Below are 26,707 nucleotides of genomic sequence, written 5' to 3'. Positions count from 1 at the left end.
CGACATATAAATAACAAGAACCTCGGTGAGGTTACCCATCAGTAATGCCTTTCTATTCCAAGAATAACTTCCAAATCACACATTTAAGTATCAATTCCCTGCTCAGAACAGGAATCCAAATTAAAACACTGCAGACAGATAGCTATGCAGCCCCTACTTAAATACATCCAACAAAGATACCATAAATGTTCTGTGTAACTGATTCCAGTATCAAATCCCTTTTCCTGTCTGGAAGCTTTTTCTAATATCTGGTTGGCATTTACCTTTGAATACCTCCATTATATTTGCCCTGCATTCTGCAATGAGAGAGCGCCAATTCTTTTACCTTTTAGATATCTGAAGGGTGCTATCATGCCTTCCTTCAATTGTTGTTTCTCAAGGCTAAAATGCCCCAACTCTTTCCATTTCTTTTCACAGACTGTTCAAGGATACACAGAGCACTTTGAAGTAATCAAGGGTGGATACCCTCGTCCACCTCTGACTGGTTGTGCAGTAAATGTATTTCTACAAAGCTGCTCCTTATCAGACCTACTGCTGTAAATCCAGGGAAACATTCCAACTGCAGATCTGTTCCTTAATTTAAAATAGGATAAATCTCAATCCCAAATGCAATATTCTACCTTACTTGCTAATACCACTTTAATCAGATTTTATTTCAGCCCACTTTCCCCCAATTATCAAACTTGGAGAAATTTCAGCAAGACCAATTGCTTTCTTAATAGTGGATGGTAAAGAGAAATGGAGACCAGTCCAGCAGTTTCATGTAGATGATGAATAGCAAAGGAGATAAGCTGGAATTCCATGGGATACCACAAGTCAAGAGTCGGGAATAGTTTAGTGCACCACCTAGCGGACTGGGCATAATATTTTAATGTCTTCTACTTAGAATAAGCAGGGTTTTGCAAGAGTCATAGCATTAATCGATTACATTATTTATTTTAAAGGCCTTGATTCAAAATTTATTATTGATTTCATTTGCATTCATTGCATTTATTGATTTCATCCCAGCTATGATTCCATTGATTTATTTAAGGCTTGAGAGAACCAATATATATATGCACAGAAAATGTCCCAACAGGATTTTCTCTTACCCTATTTTAATAGAGAGAGGAGTCAAGGCTTTCTTCTTGTTCAATTTTTACATTAATGATATTGTTCCAGCCTGAATTCATAATCATTTCCCCATTTTACCTGATGGATGCAAGGTTCACTGATCATGTTGTATGTATGTTAATGATACAACAGCGATATTATGTTTCAAAATAAAGAATGTTAGATTGACTACTATAAGACAAAAGTGTTGAGAATAACACACAGTAAAAACAAAGCGGTAAGATGAGGTCACAGCAGTACCAAGAACACAACATCAGTTAATGCCTTACAATAAAACAATGCCCCTCCTTTAAATATTTGGGCATTTCTTTCTATCACCTGAAGGTATACCTAAATATAGTTTTAACAACTGCCTAATTGCATGGTTCTGGTTATTATTCTACTCCAGAAAAGAGAGAGTTAATTATCCCTACATTTAAAATGTTCTAGGGCAAAGTATTTCCACAAATTTTGTGTAAGACTGAGATTTGGAATCAGAATAGTATTGCCCAGCTGTAAATAGTCAAAATTAATGTCTGCTGCACGCTTATCATGGAGATGATACGGCTTTGAAGCTTATTAAACTCACCTAAATCGCTAAACATTTTAAGAAACCTGTTCGCCTCCCAGATGACTACTTGCTATCTAGTTAGATTTCCTTATTGGCCTTATTGTGGAGAAAATCAGTGGACAGGACATGTCCAGTCTTATATACTGCAAATGCCACTCAGAAGGAATTAAATCCTGAGATAGTAAAAGATGCATGATTGGCTCTGGAAGCAGAAATGTAGACTTCATCTAAAGCTCAAGTTTCTCCCTTTGGTATCCTCATTTTAAGAAAAACAGATTCTATACAGTACCTATTCAAGCTGACAAGTAGCCTCATTTATCAAATTACATGCCTAAATGATATCCCCATTCCTTCCTCGAAAGCAAATTCCACAGAATATTTAAAGAGTAGCTTTTTTGCCCTTATGGCCAGAGACAGATGGAGAACATCACACATGATGTCCTAGGCTGATCTTTTTATGATGTGATTAAGACAAAAACACACAGCCAAATTACTGACAACTTCATGGACTGCAAAGTGAAATGGATAGAATCTTTACTAGCAGATGCGTTCTCTCATATTACGTAAGTGGCCATTTCTATTCCATTTCAATATATGTACCGATCAAACCTTCCAAGACCTTTAGTTAGGTTGCAGTTTGGAGGCTAGCTTTACACAGTTTTTAGTCAAATTACAACCACAATTGAGTCCAAAATTTCTGTTGTTAAGTGAGACATTTGTTAAGTGAGTTTTGCTCTGTTTTATGACCTTTCCTGCCTCAGTTGTTAAGTGAATCACCGTAGCTGATAAATTAGTAATCCGGTTGTTAAATCAATCTGGCTTCCCTATTGACTTTGCTTGTCAGAAGATCGCAAAAGAGGATCAAATGACCTCGGGACACTGCAACCGTCATAAATATGAACCAGCATCTGAATTTTGATCACATGATCATGGGAATGCTGGAGTCGTAGCTGTGAAAAACAGTCATAACTCTTTTTTTCAGTGCCATTTTAACTTTAAACGGTCACTAAATGAACTGTTGTAAGTCGAGGGCTACCTGTAGTGGAACTTTGGAGAAAATGTAAATTTGCTAAAATTTTACTTCTTTCTCTTTCTGCATTATGCAATGTGTCATTATAACAATAAACTTTACTGACTTACATACTTAATCTATAACATAGGGTCCACAAGGGCCAGCCAGGTAATCCAAAAAAACACCATGGATAATGGCAATGAATTTTACTAAGTAGAAGTGCTTCATTCACACCCTACACTAAGGCAATACATTTTAGTGTTAATGTTTTGGCCAAAGCCCCTGTTCAAGTGGATCCAGAAAACTAGCATCATGAAAATGTTTTTGATGTTTATGCTACTTTCTTGATCACTTTTCCCAGAAGAGCAATATTTGAGACAGTCAATAACTGGACTCAGACAGAATATAAATGTTATAAATAAACAAACACAGATATCTCAGGTCAAGGGAGATTAAATATTTCATTATTAAATGTTCCATTTTGTAGAACGTCACTAATGAGATTGTTTCCACTCATATCTTAACATTGTTTTTTTAAAAAAATCTCCTAATGAAAAGTAATTTTAATCAGTGCATCTTACATCTAGTCCTTTATGTTTTATAATCTAATTCTCATTATCTCAAAACTTAATTATACACCTATCTGATAAAACACAGTGGGAATATTTTCAATCCAGGAATAGATTGAAAATTTGTGAATGTATCTATCTACATGGATCCAAAAGCAAAAACTGCATGCATTTAATATGAACCATCATCCAATAGGAGAGGTGCATTTAAAAAGCAGTCCACTCTATAGACTTCTGCACCCCACATTATATTGGTGTCATTACTTTTGGCAAAATAATATAATGCAAGCACAAGAAGATTAAATTGCTTATGATACTAAATATCTCAGGTATATTAAAAATACCAGAGGTATTTTTAAACTACAATTTGCAAGTATTAAATTTAAGAAAAGAATGCTATTTGAAAGTTCTTGGAGCAAAAGGCAGGATTAACAAATGGCTTGCTTTCGATTTGTTTTGAAAAAAGTTATTTATTGATTTGTTTTAGTGTTTGAGAAAGTGACATAGTGCTGGATAATTTAGCAAAGGGGATTAGCTCTTTAAAAAACAACACCACTGATTGAAGAACAAGAGTAAAGTGAACTCAAATCATTTAACAGCCTTTCTTATGTAAAATGTTTTCAAACAGTTAGCATAGGCATTAATTTTATTAAGAGGGCTTTGGAATAGAAAAAGAATTTTTTATTATGGTCACAGACCAGACTTACAGATTAAAAAAAATTAAAAAGAGGGTTTTACAGTTGGGGAAATCTTGTCATTTATTTCACTACTTTCTACTTAATGCTTTTAAATCAGCAGTTTTACAGCAAATTACAATTATTTTTTAATATTTCTATTTTTATATTTTAAGCTTAATATTTCAAAACATATTTCATTCCTCCCTCCAAAAAATATAGTTAAAATTTAACTCCATTCCTTTTATATTTCATTATTGCACTTTTCTGGTGTACCTATCCTTATTTAAAGTCAGTTTGAATGCTATTTACAAGCATATGTTTAAATATTATTTCAATATTATTTCTCTCCCCTTTTCTCTCATTTTATCCACCAGATTAATTTCAAATCTATAAATATTTCCAGTATTTGGGATTTTTTTAATGCTCTTCAATGACCATAAAATGACAACCACTGGAAAGCAGTCAGATAATTTTTTGTTTCTCTTTGCTGACATCTAATAGTCAAATAGATTTTTGCAGCCCAGATCAGATAGCCCTTCCACAGGAATCCATTTATTTAATTATCGTGTTTAAGGTTTTTTTTTTCTCCATTACTTTTCCTTACACAAATTTTCTCTTTAGTATTACAGCTTTTTTCCTACAGACTATGGCTCTTGAATGTTTTGTCTGATGACTAATTCAGAACTACTACCTTATTCAGATTTTTACTGAATACTGAAAAGTTATCTACTTATTCAACCATTTATTACCTAATACCTTTCTCTTTTCTCTTTCTTTTCTTTTTTCCCTTTCCCTCTTTAGATTAATTATAACGATTTAATTTTATCCATGTTATAAATAGTAAAAATATGTTTTACTTATAATTGTATTTTGATTGGTCATTCTGTGATGTAACTTGTTCTGGACATCTAACTGAAGAGCAATATCAAAACCTCAACAAACTAATATATTTGCTTTATGCTGCTTCAATGTGCACTATAAGTAAACACAATTAAAATTCAGAGGGATCTCACTATTATAGACATGACAAACATTGAGATACTATTAAAATTTCTATCGAAGTATAATTTGTATTACAGCATTCATAAAAATTTGATTACAGCAATTACAAATCATATTTCTATTAATAAAGATATGCAATTTGATTCAACAAATCGTACATTAGTATCATTTGTATATACTTTATACTAATAAATGATGCCTCGTCATTTATTAATATTAGTTATAGCATCTGGAATAAATTTTATTTCACATCCTTAGCTTCTAACTATACGTAAATGAAAGCTATTCCCATTGCCTTAAATAAACCTTAAAACATAATTTTTATTAGTGAATTTTAAACCTGTATTTCAGTTCAAGATAAAATAAAATACTAAATACTTCAGAATAGTCTCTAGAATGGTTATGAATAATAAACCAAAATGTCTGAAATGTTTTAAAATGTGCTAAATTAATGAGAGAAAAACATAAATTTCAGACAACTCAAGTCATTACAAAAGCCCTCAGAATCAATGTTCTAATTCTGTTGTCAGCTGAAGCAACGCATTTTTATCTAGCATACCTCTGAATAAGATTTGTATTTCTACTGCTTTGAAAACACTAGATTTTAAGATTCTACCAATGTTGGCAACATGATTTACAAGACTATAAATGTAATATTTGTGGCTCTTATGTAATCCAGCATGAATATCTTTATCTGGCAATACATTGGCCCTTATAGAATACAGGTAGTCTTTGACTTACAACCACAATTGATCTTCAAACATTTTTATTGCTAAGCAACACAATTTTTAAGTGAGCTTTGTCCTATTTCATGACCTTTCTTGCCACAGTTGTTAAGTAAATCTGGCTTCCCCATTGATTTTGCTTGCCAAAAGGTCACAAAAGGAGATCACATGACCCCAGGACAATGCAACAGTCATAAGCACATGCCAGTTGCCATGCATTTGAATTTTGGCCACATGACCATGGCGATGCTGCAACTGTTGTGTGTGAAAACCAGTCATAAGTCACTTTTTAAAGTGCTATTGTAACTTTGAACGATCACTAAGCAAATGATTGTAAGTCGAGGACTATCTGTATAGAATACTTAACTGATAAGCAACTGATAACACGGTATGTTTTATTAAATGTATTGGTAAGTCAGAAGGAAATACACATGAGAAACAGGATTGAAAAGGGTGAGAAAGAGAAGGAAGAAACATATGCCATTAAAATACTAATATTAAAGTACTAAATTTCAGATTGAGTGTGCATTACAATCCTATTCTCTTACCTTGTTTCTTTTGAAGTATGCTCTCCGGCAAGCTGCAAAGCATTTTTCACTGCAGAAGCATTTCACTTCACTCCCCATACTCAGAGAATAGCGTTTGATTCCCACTTTCTGGCACCAGGCACACATGATTTGTACATTTGATATATCATCTTCTGCAACAAAAAGACAAGGAGTATTTGTATACCAGAAGAAGCATTGTGTAAAACATCCATAAAAGATTAATTTTCATGTCTACCTTTTTACAAACATATATGTTTGCACCTTTTGGATTTTCTGCTAATTTCTAAAGCAGGTGACCAGGAATCCCTTATTGTTTAACTGAATGGAAAGTACAGCTATTTTATAAATATTACAGCATATGTTGCAACTTTTAGAGCTTTTAGCATTTTGAGAAAGCCCTGGACTTTCTATATTTATTCCCATGCCCCCTCCTCCCAATTAATTATAGCTCCAGACAGTAACAACAGCATCATCTACTCACAATGATTATAAACTCATTTCCGTTTTATCAGTTTTGTTAGACTGAACATTTATAGAGAAAGTAGTGAAATTGCATTAATAAACGCCGTATTATTTACATGCATTGAAGAGAAGCTAAATAAATACTCAGGAATGTTAGGCTAAGTAGACTCACTGAAAAAATAAACACCCATTATTTTATGACAGGGGTCTCACTCAAAACTCACAAGCCACTTTTGGGTGGTTTGCTCTTTAGTGACAAATAGAGCAGGCAAGTAGGGCAACAGCTTGCTCATCTCCTAACTCTGCATCAAGATATTATGTGTATGGAGATTCTCAAGTCATCCAGGTCATGGTTGTCCCAAAGGTGCTTTTTCAAAAGGCAACTGGACTTTCTTCTTTTTCTTTGAAGACGTTTTGCTTCCAGAAGTGAAATGTCTTCAAAGAAAAACAAGGAAGTCCAGTTGCGTCTTGAAAAAGCACCTTTGGGGCATCAAGGTATTATCACAGCTCAGGCCAGGGCCTATCAGGTTTCTACTAGCAGAGACCACGTCAGGAGTGCTTCCTTGTCCCTATCGCTTGGCAGGGTCACCATTCTGTCCTTGGGCTGGATTGCTTGTTCTTCGAATTCATGTTTAGCATGGTGTGCTGAAAGATGCTGCTTCTGCTTCTAACTTCTTGTGTTGGGAGAAAAAAGTAGTATAAGGAAGAACAAGAGATCTCACATGCTCTGCCACTTGTAACTGACCTGAAGAAGTTCTATGTTTTCTACACAGCTCTCCTTACAACACTCTTCCTTATTCTAGCACAGACAGGTAATAGCCCAGCCCCCTCTGGACCGTACGTTAAGACCCAATCAATTTTACCCTGCTTTCAATTTAGAAGTCATCTGAAACTAAGCTAAATCTGCAGGAATTAGGTCTTGTGAGAGAGCCCTATGTGCCAAATTGAAGACAAAGTCATTTTTTTCCCTTTCCTGTCCTGAGATTCACCAATATCATCTTTATTTCTTGGCAGAATTGGAAATATTTTCCAAACATAGTTTTTGCAACACTCTTCTGAGCAGATAAATCCTGCCCACTTTTATATAATTAAGTTTCAAGAGTTTCATGCCATTATTCAACAACAAGCAAACCAAGTAATGAAATATTAACTACAGAAGTGGGCAGAGAAGTGGCCAATGTGAAATAGCTAAGAAGTATGTTTTTCATTTAGAAAAATCATTGAATAAGTGCCTGTTTAAGAGCATACAATGGTATTTTATTTCTTCATTTCTTTTTTTTTTTTTACTAGTTAGAGAGTTTTTCCAAATATGTGTTAGTATTATGATATTCATAAAGAAGCCTTTTAGTTAAGGTAAACCTGGGATTGTTCTTGATAAATAGTTACAGGTACTCCTCGACTTAAGACCACAATTGAGTCCTAAATTTCTGTTGTTAGTGAGACATTTGTTAAGTGAGTTTTGTCCCATTTTACAACATTTCTTGCCACTGTGGTTGATAAATTAGTAATCCAGTTTTTAAGTGAATCTGACTTCCCCATTGACTTTGCTTGCCAGAAGATCACAAAAGGGGATCACATGATCCCGGGACACACTCATGGTCATAAATATGAACCAGTTGCCAAGCATCTGAATTTTGATCACATGATCATGGGGATGCTGCAAAGGTCACAACTGTTAAAAACAATCATAAATCTGTGACGTGAGCCACCATTAAAATTGAAACTATTTTTTAAACATCACAGTTTAGCTAGAAAGACCAAGCTAGAAAGCAGGAAACAGTGAGTTCTAGTCCTTCCTTAGCCATGAAAGCCGGCTGGGTGACCTTGGGCCAGTCTCTCTCTCTCAGCCCAACCCACCTCACAGGATTGTTGCTGTGGAAAAAATAGGAGGGGAGAAACTATGTTGGATATGTTTGCCTCCTTGAGTTATTTGTAAAAATAATAAAAAGAGGATACAAATAAATGAATAATAATACATTGTAAAGAAAGAAAACTTGATGGTATGATCACTGCTGTCTACTACAGGTCTATAAGAAAGAGAGAAAATTGTGTTAAGGCTGATTTTATAGCCCCTACTAGATTTTAAAACAAAGCATTTCCCAGCAGTAAATCAATTCAGCAGCAATATTACTGACAGCTTGTTACCTAACAGTTTAATTTTCCCTTTTTACTTAAGGGATAATCTCTTTTTATGTCATAGTAAGCCTAGATTTCATTTGCTGTCTTGTCTGAAGAATTAGCATGATATAAGAAAACAATCTCTTTCTTCTAAAATCTGACTCCAGCTTCATGTTTTTGCAATAACACATTTTTGTCAGGGATAACAAAAAGGAAGAATATGAGAGGCAAAGAGAAAAAATGTGGAGGAATACTGTATATGCCTAATTGTCTTGAGAGGCTTTTGTGTTTGAAGCATTTGTAGAGTACTATCATATTGCTTCTTCGTTACCTTTCCGCAAAGTTAAATATATTTACGTTGTCGCCAGAAGCAGGGGACCGTGATACCGAAAGCCATTTAGTCTTGCTAAAGATGCATTGAAGCCTGTTGTTCCCCTTCAAACCCTCACAGCCTCCAGAGTCCAAGGTAAAATCTCTACAGCAGGGGTGTCAAACTCAAGGCCCAAGGGCCAGATCCGGCCCACGGGGTACTCATATATGAATCAGTAGCAGTGGTGGTATTCAGCCAGTTCTATCTGGTTCAGGCGAAGTAGAAGCGGCAATGGCGGGAGGCTCCACCCACCTGCCCCGATGTCATCACGTCCCGTTTTTGATGATCTGTGCATGCGCTCACATTTGCGAACGAGTAACGAAGGTAAGTAAATACCACCCCTGATCAGTAGCCAAGTGACCATAGGGCTGGTGCAACAATTGTAAGTGTGAAGAATAGTCATAAGTCACTTTTTTCAATGTCATTGTAACTTCAAACAATCACTAAATGGACTGTTGTAAATTGAGGACTACCTGTATCATAGATGTTTATAAAATACAGATAATCTAAAATTGTTTACTCTGGATGTTTTTCAGAACTAGTAATACCACTAATATCATTTTTGTGTGCCTGAAATCTAGAACAAGTTTATTTACCTCTAGTCAAAAAAAATAAAATCTTCATATTAATATCCTCAAAATGAACTACACCAGAGTAAAATCCTTTTAGTTACCTACCACTTTTTCTATGATGCTGTAAAAACATATTTAGAACAGCATGTGTTTAAAAATGCAAACGCAGTTTTTGAAACACAAACAATAAAATATCTGCACTGTTTATCTCAATAAACATCTGTGCTGTTGTAAACAGAGCAGAAATATCAACACAAATTCCATGCTGTTGGAGGACTAAAATGATTGCCTCTATTATTCAGAGTTATTCAGGGCATTCCGAGTTATATTTCCTACTCCAAGGTTATAACTTTATAGGTGGAAATGGGTCAAAACTAAACTGTTGTAGAGACAGTTATTACCATCTCCTTATTGTTTACCAGCCTTTGTACGTTTCTTAATGAACAATGCAATAAACACAGTGTTCACAGTGTTAAATCATGCTCCCCGTGGGATCTGTCTGTGTAACAAGATAAAATTATCACATTATAATAACTAAATATGCATCAGGCAAACGCATGCTTCAATTAATCATCAAAAGTTTGCAGTGCCATTTTAAGTCTTAATTAAGAAGAACGTTCAATGACTTCCCGCTCTACACCATCACTAGCTGCTTTTCCATTTAAAATGAATGATTTACAGAAGAATCTGCCACCAAAAAGTTAATGAAAGTCATTTTGGCCAACTTGTCCACAAACTTTATTTCCCCCCTCCTCTCGACTTTACTCGGAAAGAATACCATCACCACTATGAAATAATTTTTTTAAAATTAAATTTATTTATTTATCAAATTTCTATACCGCCCTACTCCCGGAGGACTCAGGGCGGTGAACAGCCAAGATAAAATACAATACTAGCAAATACAATACAATACTAGCAATAATTCTAGCAAATGCTATTTTATTTAAAGAAATCTACATATACTGGGTCTCATCTTTTTCAAAAAAAAATAATGTAGGGTCAGGGTTTTTTTATTATAATAACTTTTAAAATTATTTCAATATACCTATTGAAATTTTTGCAGAAGAGTTTGCAAGAGAAACTGCAAGATGAAAAGTATAGATGTATTTTATCATTAAGTAAGATTAACAATTGGTCTCACAAATCAAATTCAGTCTAATTTAATAAGATTCTAAATTAGATTCTAAATTAACATTATTCCTACGATGTTTCTGCATACTTGAAATATATGTAAATATCCAGTATTGTACAAGGAAAAAATAATTTTAGTCAATGAAGAATTCTCTTTTCCCCCTCTACTCCCTGGGCACCCACAAAAGCCTCTTGAGTCAGAGGGTTATTTTCAGAAATGTATGAACCGTTGTTGAGCTATAACATTCTGGTGGTAATTTACTGAATGTTTCTAGTATGATGCTAATCAAATATTGTTCAGATCACCAGCAATGATTCCATTTTCTTCTGTTGGATTTGGATTGGAAGGCAATCTGGGGAAATGGTTTATGGTTCTACATCTACCTACCTACCTGCCTGCCTGCCTATCTATCTAAGTACCTACCATTGCTTTACTCTTTAGGAGTAACAATGTTATACAATTCTCTCTCCCTCTCCCCGCCTCCCCCCTCTCTTCCCCCTCTCTCTCACACACACACAAATAAGAATTATAAAGCCAAAGAAATTAATGTTTGCTTTGAGACTCTGAAAGGATGCAACAAGCAGCTTTTGTGAAGCCTGAGCCCAAACACTTCACAGTAAAATCTGAATAATTCCAGTTTTTATTTATTTACACCTAATAAACAGATTCTTGCCAAACTAAAGCTATAACCTTCTAACCTAATAGACCTACCCTGGAACATTCTAGGCTGTGGCTACCCTAAAACATTTCTTCTCTCTCCCATCCAGTTCAGGATTGCACACTCTCCTATCTTGGGCTGTTCTCTGGAACATGTTGCTTCCTCCCTCAGAAACCATGGTGCAATTGCTGAGATTCCCCTCCCCAATTGCTGAGATTCCTTCTTCAGCTGTACATTCCAGAACAGCTTTGGAGTAGAGGGGGTTTTCTGTTTTTAATTCAAAAGCTTATTTTCCTGGAAATGTGGGGCTACTGCACAACCCGGCAAAAAGATATAACTTCTTTAAGAAGGCATTGATAAAAGTAGCACCTGCCTTTTCAGCTTCAGATCCCTCACATCTGACCTATCCTTGTAAAGATCCTTGATTTCATTCTGTCCATGCAGTGCTTCAAACAGTTCTTGTTCTTTAATATTTTTCAGATCTCTCCTTTTGAGGATCTCATCAACTCAATTCAACCACAACTTTCTTAATGCTATCTTTCCTCTTAACCCATTCATGTTTTCTTCACAAACTGGTTTTACAATTTAGTCTTTATTCGTTTTCTCTATATGACCAAACCATTTTGTACTGGTCATTCGCTTTATAGTCAGTCCACATTAATTCAGCAACCTTTTCAAACTTTTTATTCTTGACTCTTATCTCTTCTTTTTTTATCACAGAAATTTCTTAATTATTCTTTCCTGAATTTAACATGCTTTTATATTTGTCTGGACATAACAAACTCTTAACTTATAACAAAATGGGCAGAATCCCAAAACAGATTACAAACCATACTGTCTACATTCTATTACTTCTCCATCCAGTTTACCATCTTTAGTAAATATTCTATCAAGTACATAAATTCCTGACAAAATATGCCTGCTATGGGTTTTGATATATTCATTTTACATTCATGTTCCTCCATCACACAGTTCAGTTAGCACTAACTACAAATCATCTGTGTTTTCAACCTATAACATGGTTCTGTCTATACGTAAAAGTACATGCATATTCATATCTCAAATCAAATTACTTTACATATTTATTCATAAATACAAGTCCTTGAGTTACGACCACAATTGAACCCAACATTTATGTTGCTAAGTGAAACATTTGTTAAGTGAGTTTGCCCCATTTTACGAATCTTCTTGCCACAATATGTGTATATTAGACATTCAGAGAAACATCACACATTCTGGTCCTACTCCCTGCTCACTGTTTAATGTTCTACTAAGCATTCCATTTATCCAGTGCATGCTTTACTTCCCTCATCCACTGTTTTTATCTACTTTAGGAACTCCATACTTGTGCAAAACATTCCATTATCCAAGCCTATTCTCTTTCTCAAATGCAGTCATACAGTATCAAACAACATCAATATACAATACTTTTTTTCTTTCAGTTATACATTTGTGAATGATCTGCTGAAGAGTGAAAAAGTGGTCTTCACAGCTTCCGCTCAGATAATTCCACACTGCATTCCCCAAGTTTTATTCATTGTCATGTCTCATACTCTTTCAAACAGAATTCTGCCAAACATCTTCTCAGGCATACTTAAGACATTAATCCCCCTAATTTTTTGCATTCACTCTTGGTACCTTTCAGTTTGTATACAGGAACAATGATGGCATTCTCCCAATCGATAATGCCCCCTTAATAGATATATGAACCTGATGAGAGAGGACACATAAAATTTTACAGTACAGTAAAGAGTCGTCAATATGCTCACTATACTAAGTACGGTTGAGTTGTTGAGGTAGTACTGAGTACCCTTGAAGAAGCTGAAATTAAATCCAAATAATTGAATAGTGCTGTTTACTGCATCGTTAAAACAGTTGCTAAGCTTGTTGGAAAAGTATAAAGATAACCATGCTTTGGTTACATGATGGCTAGACTATTACTATATGTTGTTTGCGACTAACCTTGAACAGCTTTGAATGGTGTAAAATGATGTTATTGCACTGCTAACCTGTATACTGTATTATTATCATATCATATTTTTAACCTGAATTGCCAGTTGCTACCTGGGCTCAGTTCAAGGTTGTGGTTTTATCCTTTAAAATCATAGAAAATTTAGAGCGAGACTCTTACTAAATGGATCCAAAGTAATATTAGTGGAAAAGCATTATATCAGTAACATTATGCAATTTGCTAGACGTTGCCTAAATATAAGCAGAACAGCTATCACATATAGCATATGCAACATTTAGCAAAACAAAGGTGTAATATACTGTACTTTGAAAATGTGCATGAAGGACCAAGTGGAGAGGAACAATATGGAAAGAGTGTTTTGTTCACTTTCCCAAAACCAGGAAAATTGATTATGTAATACTTCCTAATCTTTTTCTTTCTAAAAGAAGAAAGAAATAGAATAAGAGAAGCATGTATCTATATAGGCAAACCTTCAGTTTTCAAAATGCCATAAAAATGATAAAATTACAAAAATAAAGAATTACTAGACGTGGAAACTTCTAGTAGATAATATTTCAAATACAGAAAATGTGACTGAATAGACAACATTTGAGGTGACAAAATGTATTTGAGGCTTGGGGTTTCTTCCACATCTTTTTTCCTGAAATTAGTGAAGGACAAAGTTCAGAATAGCATGTTTCACAATAGACTTCTGTATCCAGCAACAACTTTTGCCTTTCTGTTTCTTCTAAAAAGCCAAAAATAGATAAGCTATATTCCTTAACAGTTTAGCAGAAGCTCCATTTACAAAAAAACTAAAAGCATGTTTTAAATAAATGTATACATATCTAAATAAACAATTTTACACACTAATATTTTCTAGAGAAAAAATAAATATTTTATAAAATAATAAAACTGTTATACAACTATAAAAAGCAAACCCATTCATAGAAACCAATTTTTCATCAGACTAACTAAATTAATGTCCAATGCAAACTCTACCCTTAACTATATGTACATAATGTACAAAACAAGCAACACAATCTCACTACCAGTATATTTGTTCCATCTTTTGTCCCTACTTGGCACTCCAAAATGCCCATGGTAAAAAGTAGTAATATAAGTACTTTTTATATACGGTCTATATTAATTCCCACATCCCTCACTTGGCCCCAAGCCTCAGGAAATATTGCTTCAAAATTTCCAGAAATTAAACATCTCTCATATAAAGGTTTTCACAAGTAAACTAGATTGTGGATTTCATTTGATAAAAATTGGAGATAGGAACATGCTATTTTAGCTATCATCATTTTATGTCATGTGTATGAAAATCAACATTTATTATTTATACCAGACTAATTTTACATCGGACATTACAAAAATGTACTGGCCAGTGTAAAATTAGCCTGGTATAAATAATAAATGATGATTTTATTTTTTACGAAAACGTTAAAAAAAACCCGTGTTTTCTCAAAATTCTAATGCCCCTCCATAGTCAACATTTAAGAGTTTTTCTGTACCATTCCGATATTAACGACTGTTTTCATGCATCCTCTATTATTCATAGTATTAAACTAGCCTTGACAAAGATATGGTTTTGTACATTACTGACCTTAAACAAAATAATACAAGGAAGGAAACCTGAAGATAAATGTTAACATGAAAAAAATGACACCAGGAGACTTGCAGGGAGATAAGCCACAAATAAGGGGATATAATTTACAGATCCTTGCCCACATATCTTTGAATTTGGAATCTCCTACAGGTGATTCTCAACTTACAACAACAATTGGGACCAGAACTTTTGTTGCCAAAAAATGCAGTAATAAACCATGACCACATCATATAACAATCCCTTCAGAATTGGTTGCCATTGTTAACTGAATCCCACCGTGGTTAGGCAAGGCAACTTCCTGCTGGATTCTCACGATCAAAGCCAGTGGGAAGCCAGCAGGTAGTTTCAAATCCCAGGCTGGCAGGCAGATAAGTGGCTGCTGCCAGATAGGAGGGAATTGGGGGGAGAGGGCAGGGATGCAGGCGAAGTTCAGGAAGCATGTGTGGAGGTGCCCAAGAGGTCAATGCAAAGTAAGATGCTAGGGAAAGTATGCAGGTGGCAGACTTACCCCAATGACTTGCAATCTTCCCTGCTGGCTCCCCCATTGATTTTCTGGACAAACTGGCATGGTGATCAAGTGATTGCAGAGTGCTTGGTAACTGGTCATAAATGCAAATGGGTTGCCAAGCATCAAGATTCATCACTTTACCTTAGTATCACTTTACCTTAGTATCACTTTACCTTAGTAAGGCCATATTTGGAATACTTCATTGAGTTTTGGTCACCACATTATAAAAAGGATATTGAGACTTTGGGGAAAGTGCAGAAAAGTGCAACAAAGATGATTAGGGGCCTAGAGACTAAAACAGGGGTCTCCAATCCCCGGCTGTGGCCCACTATTGAGCCTTGAGTCTTTTGGAACCAGAAATGGCAAACGAGAATGCACAGGCACATACCTATTTGCATGAGCAGCAGGTGAGTATGTGATTGCCCACTGCTTGTGCAAAACCCCCTTGCCCCCCGCCAGTCCGCAAAACTGGAAAACTTGGAGAACTCTGGACTAAAATACATGAAGAACGGTTGAAAGAATTGGGTATGTCTAGTGTACTGAAAAGAAGCACCATGACATGATACCAGTGTTCCAATATCTGAGGAGCCACAAAGAAGAGGGGGTCAGCCTATTTTCCAAAGCACCTGAAGGCAGGATAAGAAATAAGGGATGGAAACTAATCAAGGAAAGAAGCAACCTAGAACTAAGGAGAAATTTCATAACAGTGAGAATGGCTTGCCTTCAGAAGTTGTGAGTGCTTCATCACTGGACGCTTTTAAGAAGAGACTGGACAGCCACTTGTCTGAATTGGTATAGCTTGAGCAGGGGGTTGAACTAAAAGACCTCCAGTCCAAGGTCTCTTCCAACTCTATTATTCTGTATTCTGTAAGATCAAGATCATATGATCACAGGGGTATTGCAACAACCCTAACTTCAGGGACTGGTCATAAGTTGTTGTTCAGCACTGTCATAATTTTGAACAGTAACTGAACTAATAGTTGTAAGTCAAGGTCTACCTGTACAACAAAACAAACCTGGGCTGCTCACATTCATATATACTTTGAACTAGTAATTTTAAATCCAGCCCTTCTAGACCAAGTATTCTCAAATTGTGATGTATACCTCCCTTAGAGAAGGCAGACAGAGTCCAGGGGATATTCATTGCTGCAATAATCCATCTTTCCCCAAATTTCATTATACGGGTAGTCTTTGTTTAACAACTGCCTTGTTTAGCAACTATTCATACTTATGGTAATGCTGAAAAAGTACATTTATAACTTGTTCTCACACTTATGTCACAGCACACCCATTTTCATGTGATTAAGATTCAAGCACTTCACAACCAGTAGACATTTAGGACTCTTGTAGTGTTTCATGATTATGTGATAGCCATTTGCATGTTTCACAGCTGGATTCCGACAAACAAAGTCAATGGAGAAGGTGGCAGTAAAATTGCAAGTTGCGGTTAGGTGATGTCTTACTTAACAACCATGGGTGATTTGTTTAACAACTTTTTGTTTGTTTAACAGCAGGACAAATGAGGTTGTAAGTCCAGCAGAGTCATGTCATGTTTTGCACAAAAACACCACGTAGCAACAGAGTTGATGGTCCCTATTGTGGTGTTTATGAGAAGGCTACCTGTATTGTTCTCGTTGTTCATTTTATTCATTCCGGATTTTTAGGAGTAGTATTTACATTAAGATTTCACCAAAGGGAGGTGTGAAGGCAAACACTTTAGGAACCATGTTCTAGTCAGAAGTCTGAATCTTAAGATCACACTGAATTTTATTATAACCTAAAACAGAGGTCCCCAATCCCCGGGCCACAACCTGGTCCCGGGCTGCAGCCTATTGGTAACTGGGTCATGCAAGCCGTGGGTGAGCACACAAGGCTGCATTTGCACAAGTGGTGCTCATGTGTATGAAACCATCCTCTCTCCCCACCGCAGCCACTGCCGCCACCAGTCCACAGAGCCGGAAAGGTTGGGGACTGCAGCTATATACAGTTCCTAAATTATTTCACAACATTTTAAAAATCTTTTTGTTAAATATAGATATTGTAATAGGTCTATTTGTGCCCTTAAATAAATCTGCAGCCTTAACCCGACATTGTTAATACAGCAGTGGAAAAATTCCAGGTCTCTTTAGAGTAAGCCAGCATGGTAGATCATGGCAGTTGTAATTGAAAGACATTGAAGGTCACATTGTCCACCCCTGTTCTAAAGAAAAGGATTCTTCTGACTTTGTAAGTACAGGCAGTCCTCGACTTACGACCGTTCTCTTAGTGACTGTTCAAAGTTACAATGGACTCTCCAGGGCTACATACGACACTGATTTAAAATTCTGACACCTCTCCCCATGATCCCATGATCACACTTGGGGTGCTCAGTCTGTACTGAAATCTCTTGCCGTTAGGCATATGCAAAACTCACTGATTGAAGAATAGAACCACTCCAGAACATTCTGATTCTCCTCCCCACGATGTTCATCCGCACCATGCCTTTCTGAGGGCAGTTTAGTACTTTCCAAAAGCAAATTCTGTTAACTATGATTTTGCAATATTCTACTCAACTGACAGCCATTCGTTTTGTGATGTTCAAACTTACAATTGCACTGAAAAAAGTGACTTATGAACAGTTCTCATATTTAAGACCATTGCAGCATCCCCATAGACACATCATAAAAATTTAAGCATTTGGCAAATAGCATGTATTTACAATGGTTGCAGAGTCCCGGAGTCCTGGGATTGTAATTTGAGACCTTCTTAGGGAGTTTGTGACAAGCAAATTAATGGGGGAAGCCAGATTTGCTTAAAAATCACATGATTCACTTGACAGCAGTGATTTGCTTAACAACCATGGCAAAAAGGTCATAAAATGGGCTGTGACTCATTTAACAACTGACCAATACAATTTTGGGTTCTGTTGTTGTCATAAGTCGAGGACTACCTGTACTCCTGAACTTTTTAGTTTATAACTTTAAAACATTTAAGAACATTATCTAAGAAAAGCAAAACATTACAAAATAAATTATTTACCTGCTGGTGGCTTTATAAAAGGTGGTGGAATTAATGGTACAATAATGGGTACATTGCCATGTTCCTTTGATCCTGCTGGTGAGTCTGAGATTCCATTTCCTGTGGTAAGCCCTGGATAGTTTGTGTTTATATTGTATGGTGACATAACACTGTCTTCAGGTAATTTTGTTTTTGGCAAAGAATTTTCTGCAAAGGAAAAATAATTAATTTTAAAATATATTACAGCTTTTGATCAGATATGGTATATTTATTGTTTGCCAATTTGATTAACAATTGAGAAGTTAATATACTCTTATTTAGCCAAAACCAACTATGTCAGGTTTCCAGGATGAACCCAATTTGTAGTTTAATATATCAGTAATCTTTCCAAAACTGCACATAGTAATAAAATGCTGAAATACAATCGGAAGCATAACTCAGATCGTACACTGACTATAATCAGAGTTTAAAAACTCATAGCATCTAAACACAATCATAAACTTCATTAATCTTGCCCAATTCTACACTTTCAGAGTAAAGTCCCAAAGCTAAATGGGACAAGAGCAACATTTTATAATAATATTCTGTAGAAATTATTCTTCATTTAAATACTGCATTAAAATGTAGGTGCTCTATTTACAACAATTTAAGATATATGTGGATACATTCAGTATCCACATATTATCATGTGACTTCATTTATGTGCTTCATAATAACTGCAAAATATGTCTTACCAGTATGAAATATGCCTATTTTAACATAATAGTAAATGTTTATCAAGACAGCTGACAAGCATCAATAAGGAAAAACAATTATTCAGCCTTTGTGTTCACATAGAACAGTCAAACAAATACTAAGAAACTTGTTTTCATGACTTAGCAAGTATGCTAGTGCATTTTTCAAGCCTCTTAACTTGATTCCCCCAGTCAGCAGTGATTAAATACTGTAAAGCAGGAATCAGCATTTCCCAGCTTGGGTAATGTGTGGTCTTCAGTTCCCAAAATTCTTAGCAATGGCCATGCTGGGTAGGGAATTCTGGGAGTCCATATATCATAAGGTGATCAGGATGAAAAACGTTGCTGTTGATAAAATATCTGATTTTGTCACTCTATTAAAATTAAACATCTTGAAAGTGACATGTATTTGATTCTCTAATATTAGAGAGAACATAGCCTAATATTTAGAGAAGGAAGAAATTTCTATAAGAAGTCCAGGACAGTCATATTTTGCTAAAATGGAGAATTTATTTGACAGTAGAGGAATGTAAAAAGGAAGAAATTCAAAAAAACTCAGAATGATTGGAGTTTATTCAAAACTACAATAGCTCAGATAAAATGCCTACTGTAGGGCAGTAAAATTGCAACCTAGTGCAAGAGATCACACACATGTATAATTAGTTGTGTCAAGAAAGCTATTAGAGAAGACTTGCCCTAGTGGGGAGAACCAAAGCCACCCAAATTTATAAAAACAAATCCTTGGAAAAGATTCTGAGCAGCATACAGTTCAGCATTAAGATCAGTAATTTACAAATACATCAGAAGCAAAAAAGGACCCAGATTGTGGGGGCAGTAAGCTGACTTTGTATAAAATATACAAAAGTATGAAGGCTAGTACTTAATGCATTGTAAGCCACCCTGAGTCTCCGGAGAAGGGCGGCATATAAATCAATAAAAAAAAAAAAAGCTGGGTGCACAGATGACTGAGATAAAGATATATAAAGCAGAATTTAAGCGAGATGAACAGAAAATGTTCACTGAGGAAGACACAGAATTATCGGATACCTGACCTGATGTTTTCACAAAGTTGAGTCAGATGAACTGTGGGAAATAGGGACAAGATGAGTTTTATACCTTAATGACATGTGAATGACAAGATAAGCTTTAGATCTTAATGGCAATGTGAAAAGGAACAAGTCAGCAGATGTAGATGTTATACATCTGAGTATCATATTCGATGCATACATTTCTGATCTACCATATTACATTGGTAGACCAGCAATGTAATATTTTGGTTGCATTCCGTAATGCAACCAAAATATTACATTGCTGGCCTATAATAAATAAATAAATGAACAAATTATACTTCTAGTATAATAAGGCTATCAGAACTAGAGTATAACAATTATGGATGACAGCATAAAAAATTCTAAGCACTATTTATTAGATTTTTGTAGACCGATTTTGAATTTCAATAAATTTCTATTACCAATTTTTAAAAAGTGTTCCTGATAATTGTAAGACTAGCTAGTATGTGTTCTGAATATAGTGCTGAAAAAAGCATGCACAAACCAACATCCATTCATGTACTTGAAAACCCAAATCTGCCCCAAACAGATAAAAGATTATCCCATTCCATATGAAGGAAAACTCAGAAAATATTACACATACACACTTGTGTACGCACACACACTCCATTCAAACTCCACATAAAAATTTCTGGAAGGAAGCTTTAATTGTCACTCACAATACTATATCTCCACTATTAACAGAAACATACAATGAACAATCTTTTCTCTATTTCCCCATCCATACATAATCTCATTGCTAATTATAATATTTTTCAAGTGTTAAAATAGGACTCTACAGAAATCCAGCACAGACCCTTCTCAGAACTGGTATTTTTAGCAATTGAACTGGAAGATACATTAAAAGTGCTCTATGATCAATCATAGAATTTGCTCATAGTAGCTGCCAAAGCAGTTGGTAATAATCTTAAGGACTGAGTTGCCTACCAGTATGAACAACTATATTTTAAGAAGAGGTAAGTGGCTAGTGGCAAAATAATTGTTCTATCTAGGATCTTAGGTTGCAACTTAGAACACAGCAATACCAGTTAAGAAATAAAGCAAAGAACAGTTATATATTCAGTTTTCATTGAAGGGTAAATGTGGTTTATCATACATACTGATCTGAGTTTAGGATTTAATTTAATTGTTAATAATTCAGGAGTGTGTTAATGCAAACTAAAGCATCAGTCCTGATTAAAACAGCCACATCTTTTACAAGTCTCATGCAGCTGCTTTAAAGGTCCTCAGCTGTATCTCCATGTATGTTGAGAAAATATGATTGAAAACATTGGCGATGTGATCTATGAGCTGGAACATTCTCTCCTATAAAGATAGATTTAGGATGTTTTGGAAGATCATGGTAGGGTTTATAATAATATTATGCATGATAATTTTATCACAGTAATGCAGAATCCTATTTGATGTTGCACTGCTATCAATACAGGAACCAAAAATGGAAAGCATCAAAAGCAAAAGTAATTTTGCTCAATCCTCCTTTCAAATTTTTTGAACTAAATTCTCCCATAGCCTCAATTCTCCAGGAGATAATTATCTATTATTTGTTTCACACTTAAAATATACTGCATATATAATTAATAACCAATCAATACAATATTTTACACTAAAATATAAGGGCAAGTAAGCAATAAGTTGACAATTAAATATGAAACAATAACGTACAGTATATGAATTTAGCACATTATTCAATTCAAAGAGAAACAATGTATTCAAGGAAAAATACAATGAATTTAAATGAGGGAAAGATAAAGCAGGAATTCAGAAAGTAACAAAGATTTCAAGAAGTTGTTCATTCTATATTTCAGCGATATCTTGCCACAACAAAGGCAGACAGAATTTTGGAGATTTCCTGCCACAAAAAAAAGAGAAAGAATTTGACAAGAAGGAGGCAGCTTTTTCACAGAAATTGCTTCATTTGCTAATGGGAAATAGATATGTTGCTTTGGATATTGGTGCCAAAAACTGTCTGTTCCATTGTATTCTGGATCAGGGAAAATGTTGGACCAGATAACTTAGTTGGGTTAATGGCATTGTTTCTGGCTTGAAAAAAGAAATTGCCAATAACTAAGTGGCCCTTGACAAGATTTTCCAAACTCCTTATTAACAAAAGAGGAAAAGCTGATAAGTCACTTTAAAGTGTAAGACTATTGCTCTGACTAAGGAAAGTACCATCCTGGCTAGAGGCACAGGAAACTAGGAACACTGACCTATGGATTTATCCTTTCCACATCTGTCACTGTTTCATTGAGACCCCTCAACAATGTAAATGAGAAAATATGAGTAAGTTATATTTAAGTCCTTTTAATATTATTTATATTTCAATTGCTGAATACTAAATTGTTATGTTGTATATATAGGAAGTCATGGAACAGGACCCATGAGGTCATGAAATGGGGATCCCTCACCCCATTTCTTTTCAAACTGCCATTTTCCCCCAAACTAGATATGCCAGTAAGACACCTAATGCATACGGATATCAGATTTGCTACAGAAGGAAACTGTTGCCTAATCACTGCTTCTTAGCTTACCCATAGCATTACAGTTGCACAAACATTGAACCAGTTTGGGAACACAATTTAAAGGACAGGAACAAATCAACTAATACAATGGCGGCATGCTGTTATGGCATCACAGATTGTGATCTATATTAACTCTTCCAAAGGATTTATTGGAGACTGAAGTATTTTCTTCCCCTTCCCTGATTCTATTATATAGCCACAATTAAAAAAAAAAAAATCTGCAGCCAATTACAATGAAACTGCATCAATAAATAATCTATAAATCAAGATCAAGGAAGAGTTTCCAGGCTAGATTTTCGGTAATGATGGTGATGATGCCAATGATAATTAAAGCAGGAATATAATTGAAATTATACATGTGCAGACAGTAAAAAACTCCCTCTTGCTGTAGTTCAAATAAAAAATAAAAATGGCAGTAATATAAGCTTTCTTCTCTACCTATCATGAGCCTGATCTTCTTCCTCCATTAGTGGCTATTGTTTTAAAGGGGGAAAACTAGACTTATTAATATTAGATATGTAATATATACAGAAGTTTGCAGATTAAAGACCCAGGGTCACATACAACCCACAAAAGCCTTGAATTGCAGCCCCCAAAGATCTCCAAAAATAGTTACCACTGACACTTCATTTTTAATGGGTCAGAAAGAGGAAATTAATTTCATGACTAGACAATATTCTAAAATTATTTAAGGCATTAGGCTAGAAACTAGGACACTGAGTTCTAACCCCACCTTAAGCACAAAACCAGTTGGAAGACCTTGAGCCAGTCACTTTCCCTCAACTCTAGGGAGGAGGCAATGGCAAACCACTTCTCAAAATCTTGCCAAGAAACCTGCAGAGATTTGTCCAGATACAACTCTGGACAAATCTCCAATAATTCAGATATGATTAAATGGAAGAAAACAAAACAAAACAAAAAAATACTTTTTATCTTGTTCTATCCATTATTGGGATATGCATTTCTCTCACACTAAAAATTATTTAATAATTAAATGCAACTCTGAACTCTGAATTCTGTTATTGGGAATGAATCACTCCATCTCTTCCAGAAGTAAACATTTGCATTTCAAATAAAAAAATAAACACAAAGAATTAAGAAGAACAAAACAGTTTTCTTCTTAAAACTTTTCCAGATAACCACCCTCAAAATTCCAGATATCCAAACTAACATTCAAAGGAAATTCAATTCAATTCTACTTCTACAATTTAAGATGTTAGGATAATATGGGATTAAAAAGAGATGCACTAATAGTGCTCAGCCAAAACTAAACAAATTATATTGTGGCTTAATGCAATGCTTGAATCCAATTAATATCCTATGTATGTCAATTTCAAGTATTATTTCTTCTTCTTTTCCCTGCCCTCCTTGACCCATCACACTATTAGCAACATGGACTGTTTCAGGTCAAACTGGTTTATTCTGACCTTACTTGAGGTGTTACTAGAAACTTTTCCGTTCTTCCAAAAGGCTTTCACATTGAGTATTGAGCAAGAATTAGGTCATTTCAAGGTTGGAACTTTGTCAGAATGATTAAAACTGCACCATAATGCTATTCATAGTCTGAATTCAGAACAAACCATGTTAAACTTGAAAAGGAGAACATTAGTAAACAATTTAATTATACTTTCTCAACTAACACGTTTCATATCCATACACATTAGATTATCATATGGCATTAGGGCATGGGTTGTTTTAAATATAATTGATTGAACATGTGATAGTATCCTAGTATACAAAAAGTGGGTTCATGCATTACATTAAATCAAAACTACACAAACCACACTGTGTTTTAATGAAGTGCATGACTTTGGGCCAGTAACTCTGTCTTGACCCAATTCATTTCACAGGGTTATTGTTGTGAGGAAAACAGGAGGAGGAAGGAATATTAGGTATATTCACCGCCTTGAGTTATTCATAAAAATAATATATAATATAACATCAAAGAAGTTAGTAAGAATTACTGTGTAATATTTCATCCCCAGTATGGACAAGTCCAAATGTGAATAGAAATCTGCAATAAATTGAGACAATGAGCTGATCAAAATGTGGGGTTACGAACTATTGTATTACTGCACAGAAGACAAAGCAAAAGGATTCTGAAGGCAAAGGATTCTGATCTACAGATGAAAACCTGAATATGATTGTTACGTCTAAAGTCTGTGTTCAACTGATAATGACCTCTGACTGCTGTGTTGTGACATGGACAATTTCACTACATTGATCTAAGTTAAGGTTTTTTTTTAAAGATAAGGTTGCAGGTTTCTAGTAAAAGTTTAGGCACAACTGATTTTTTTTTCTTCTGAGGAAGAAAAGAGAGATGTGTTGGCTTTTTCTCCTGATTTTACCCACTGGAATTATAGTGTCTCGGAGTTGGTTATATGAGGAAGAAAAATTGCTGTTGTGTTGCAGATCCTTATTACTATCCTTTGCTCCTTCTTTTGTGTGCTAGAAGACACCAACATGAACACATGTGAGGCCATCTTTAAGACTCTAAAGTAGAATTCCACCTAGGTGAATTTGGAAAGTTGTTATGGCTAATCCTGTTCAGCATGAACAAATGAACCTTAAATGCCATTACCTTTCAGAACAGAAATGTGCTGTCGGCTCTCCCCATCTGCAGAGTAATTCCTGAATTCAATATCTTCTCCATCTTTTAATTCAACCTTATCATAACCATACCAGCCAAGGAGCTCATTCATAGTGTTTTCTGCAAAATTCTGAAAGAGAAAAATTACCTACTTATTTATGCAATCAATAATCATTTAGTACCAAAAGATGAATACATAAATCAAAATCTATTTGCACTGTACCGTGAAATAGCGGCTTTGTCCCACCTACTCTAGACTAACGTTCATTTATCAAGTCACATACAAAGAATGTAAAGCATTTAAATCTTTGAATGACATATGTAATTATGACAGGTCTGCATGAATTTGTAATTTAAAGAAAAATATGAGAGGGAAGAGAGCTATTTATCATTCCCTGCATATGAATTGATAGTCAGCAATATATTTAACACATATTTTTCATAAAACTTTATATCCTGTGCTTCTATAAAATGTTTAAAGCACACCAGGAAAGCAATAGAAGAACTGGAATTGTTTCAAAGGCTCTAGTCAATCAATCTTCCTAGATTACAGCAATTCAAATTAGTACACAAGCCACTACTTCAAGCAAAGATTCATTTAAACCAAATCTGATAAAATAGAAATGCAGATAATTATAGAAAATAATGCAGATATATTTCAGATTTTGTTATAAACCACTAATTCCCACTCTCATATATTGTTCTTTCTGAGTAGTCTCAGCCATTTCTTTTCTATTTGGTAAACATTATGTGGCTCTGCGTTACTAGCTTGTCTTCCATTTTTACAAAACCTTTTTTATCTTTCAAATGGACTTTCCCACTTTTCTACTATCTATAAATAGTTTCTTTATTCAGGTAAACTAATATACTGTTTTCTTTCCACTTGCACAAAGGCACTTTCGCATTTTTTTCCCACCTGCAATTGGCAATTAACACAGATCTTTCAACAGTGAAATGGTAGGATCATGAAATCATGGCCTAATTAGTAATCAGAAAGTTGAGCTCTGTGGCACCCCAGAAAGCAGGAGCCTTGGGCTGGACCTCTCCCCCTTCTACCAACAGTGACTGAACAACACAACCTCCCTTTCCCGACCTCCTAAACTGGCTCAGAAAGATACCATGATCATGGAACTGAAAGCCATTGAGTAGGGCCAGGATGGATACTCCATGCCCACCCCAGGCCCACCAGAGATGATCCACAAGCACAATTAATGC

General features: G+C 35.1%; 1 protein-coding gene across 7 annotated transcripts in view; it reads right to left on the bottom strand.

The window, feature by feature from the left end:
* Positions 1-26,707, bottom strand: part of SOBP (sine oculis binding protein homolog) — a 141,886-nt gene that overhangs the window by 93,053 nt on the left and 22,126 nt on the right. For 4 of the 7 annotated variants that reach the window (XR_009621885.2, XM_060689109.2, XM_060689110.2 and 1 more), the window contains 4 exons: positions 25,484-25,622; positions 18,601-18,786; positions 16,304-16,447; positions 6,197-6,348 (listed from right to left, as the gene is read on the bottom strand). Coding sequence is in view for 5 of the 7 variants with exons in the window: in XM_060689109.2 (XP_060545092.1) it covers positions 6,197-6,348; positions 16,304-16,447; positions 18,601-18,786; positions 25,484-25,622 (621 nt within the window). In the remaining 2 variants the exon portion in view is untranslated. The remainder of the gene's footprint in view (positions 1-6,196; positions 6,349-16,303; positions 16,448-18,600; positions 18,787-25,483; positions 25,623-26,707) is intronic. The other 3 variants (XR_015731392.1, XM_034409106.3, XM_087882625.1) reach the window with 1 other exon arrangement.

Source organism: Pantherophis guttatus, chromosome 1 (assembly GCF_059756535.1).
Source record: "Pantherophis guttatus breed Tessera chromosome 1, ASM5975653v1, whole genome shotgun sequence".
In the NCBI taxonomy this organism is placed as follows: Eukaryota; Metazoa; Chordata; class Lepidosauria; order Squamata; family Colubridae; genus Pantherophis; species Pantherophis guttatus.
This window is presented reverse-complemented; position numbering and strand designations above follow the sequence as displayed.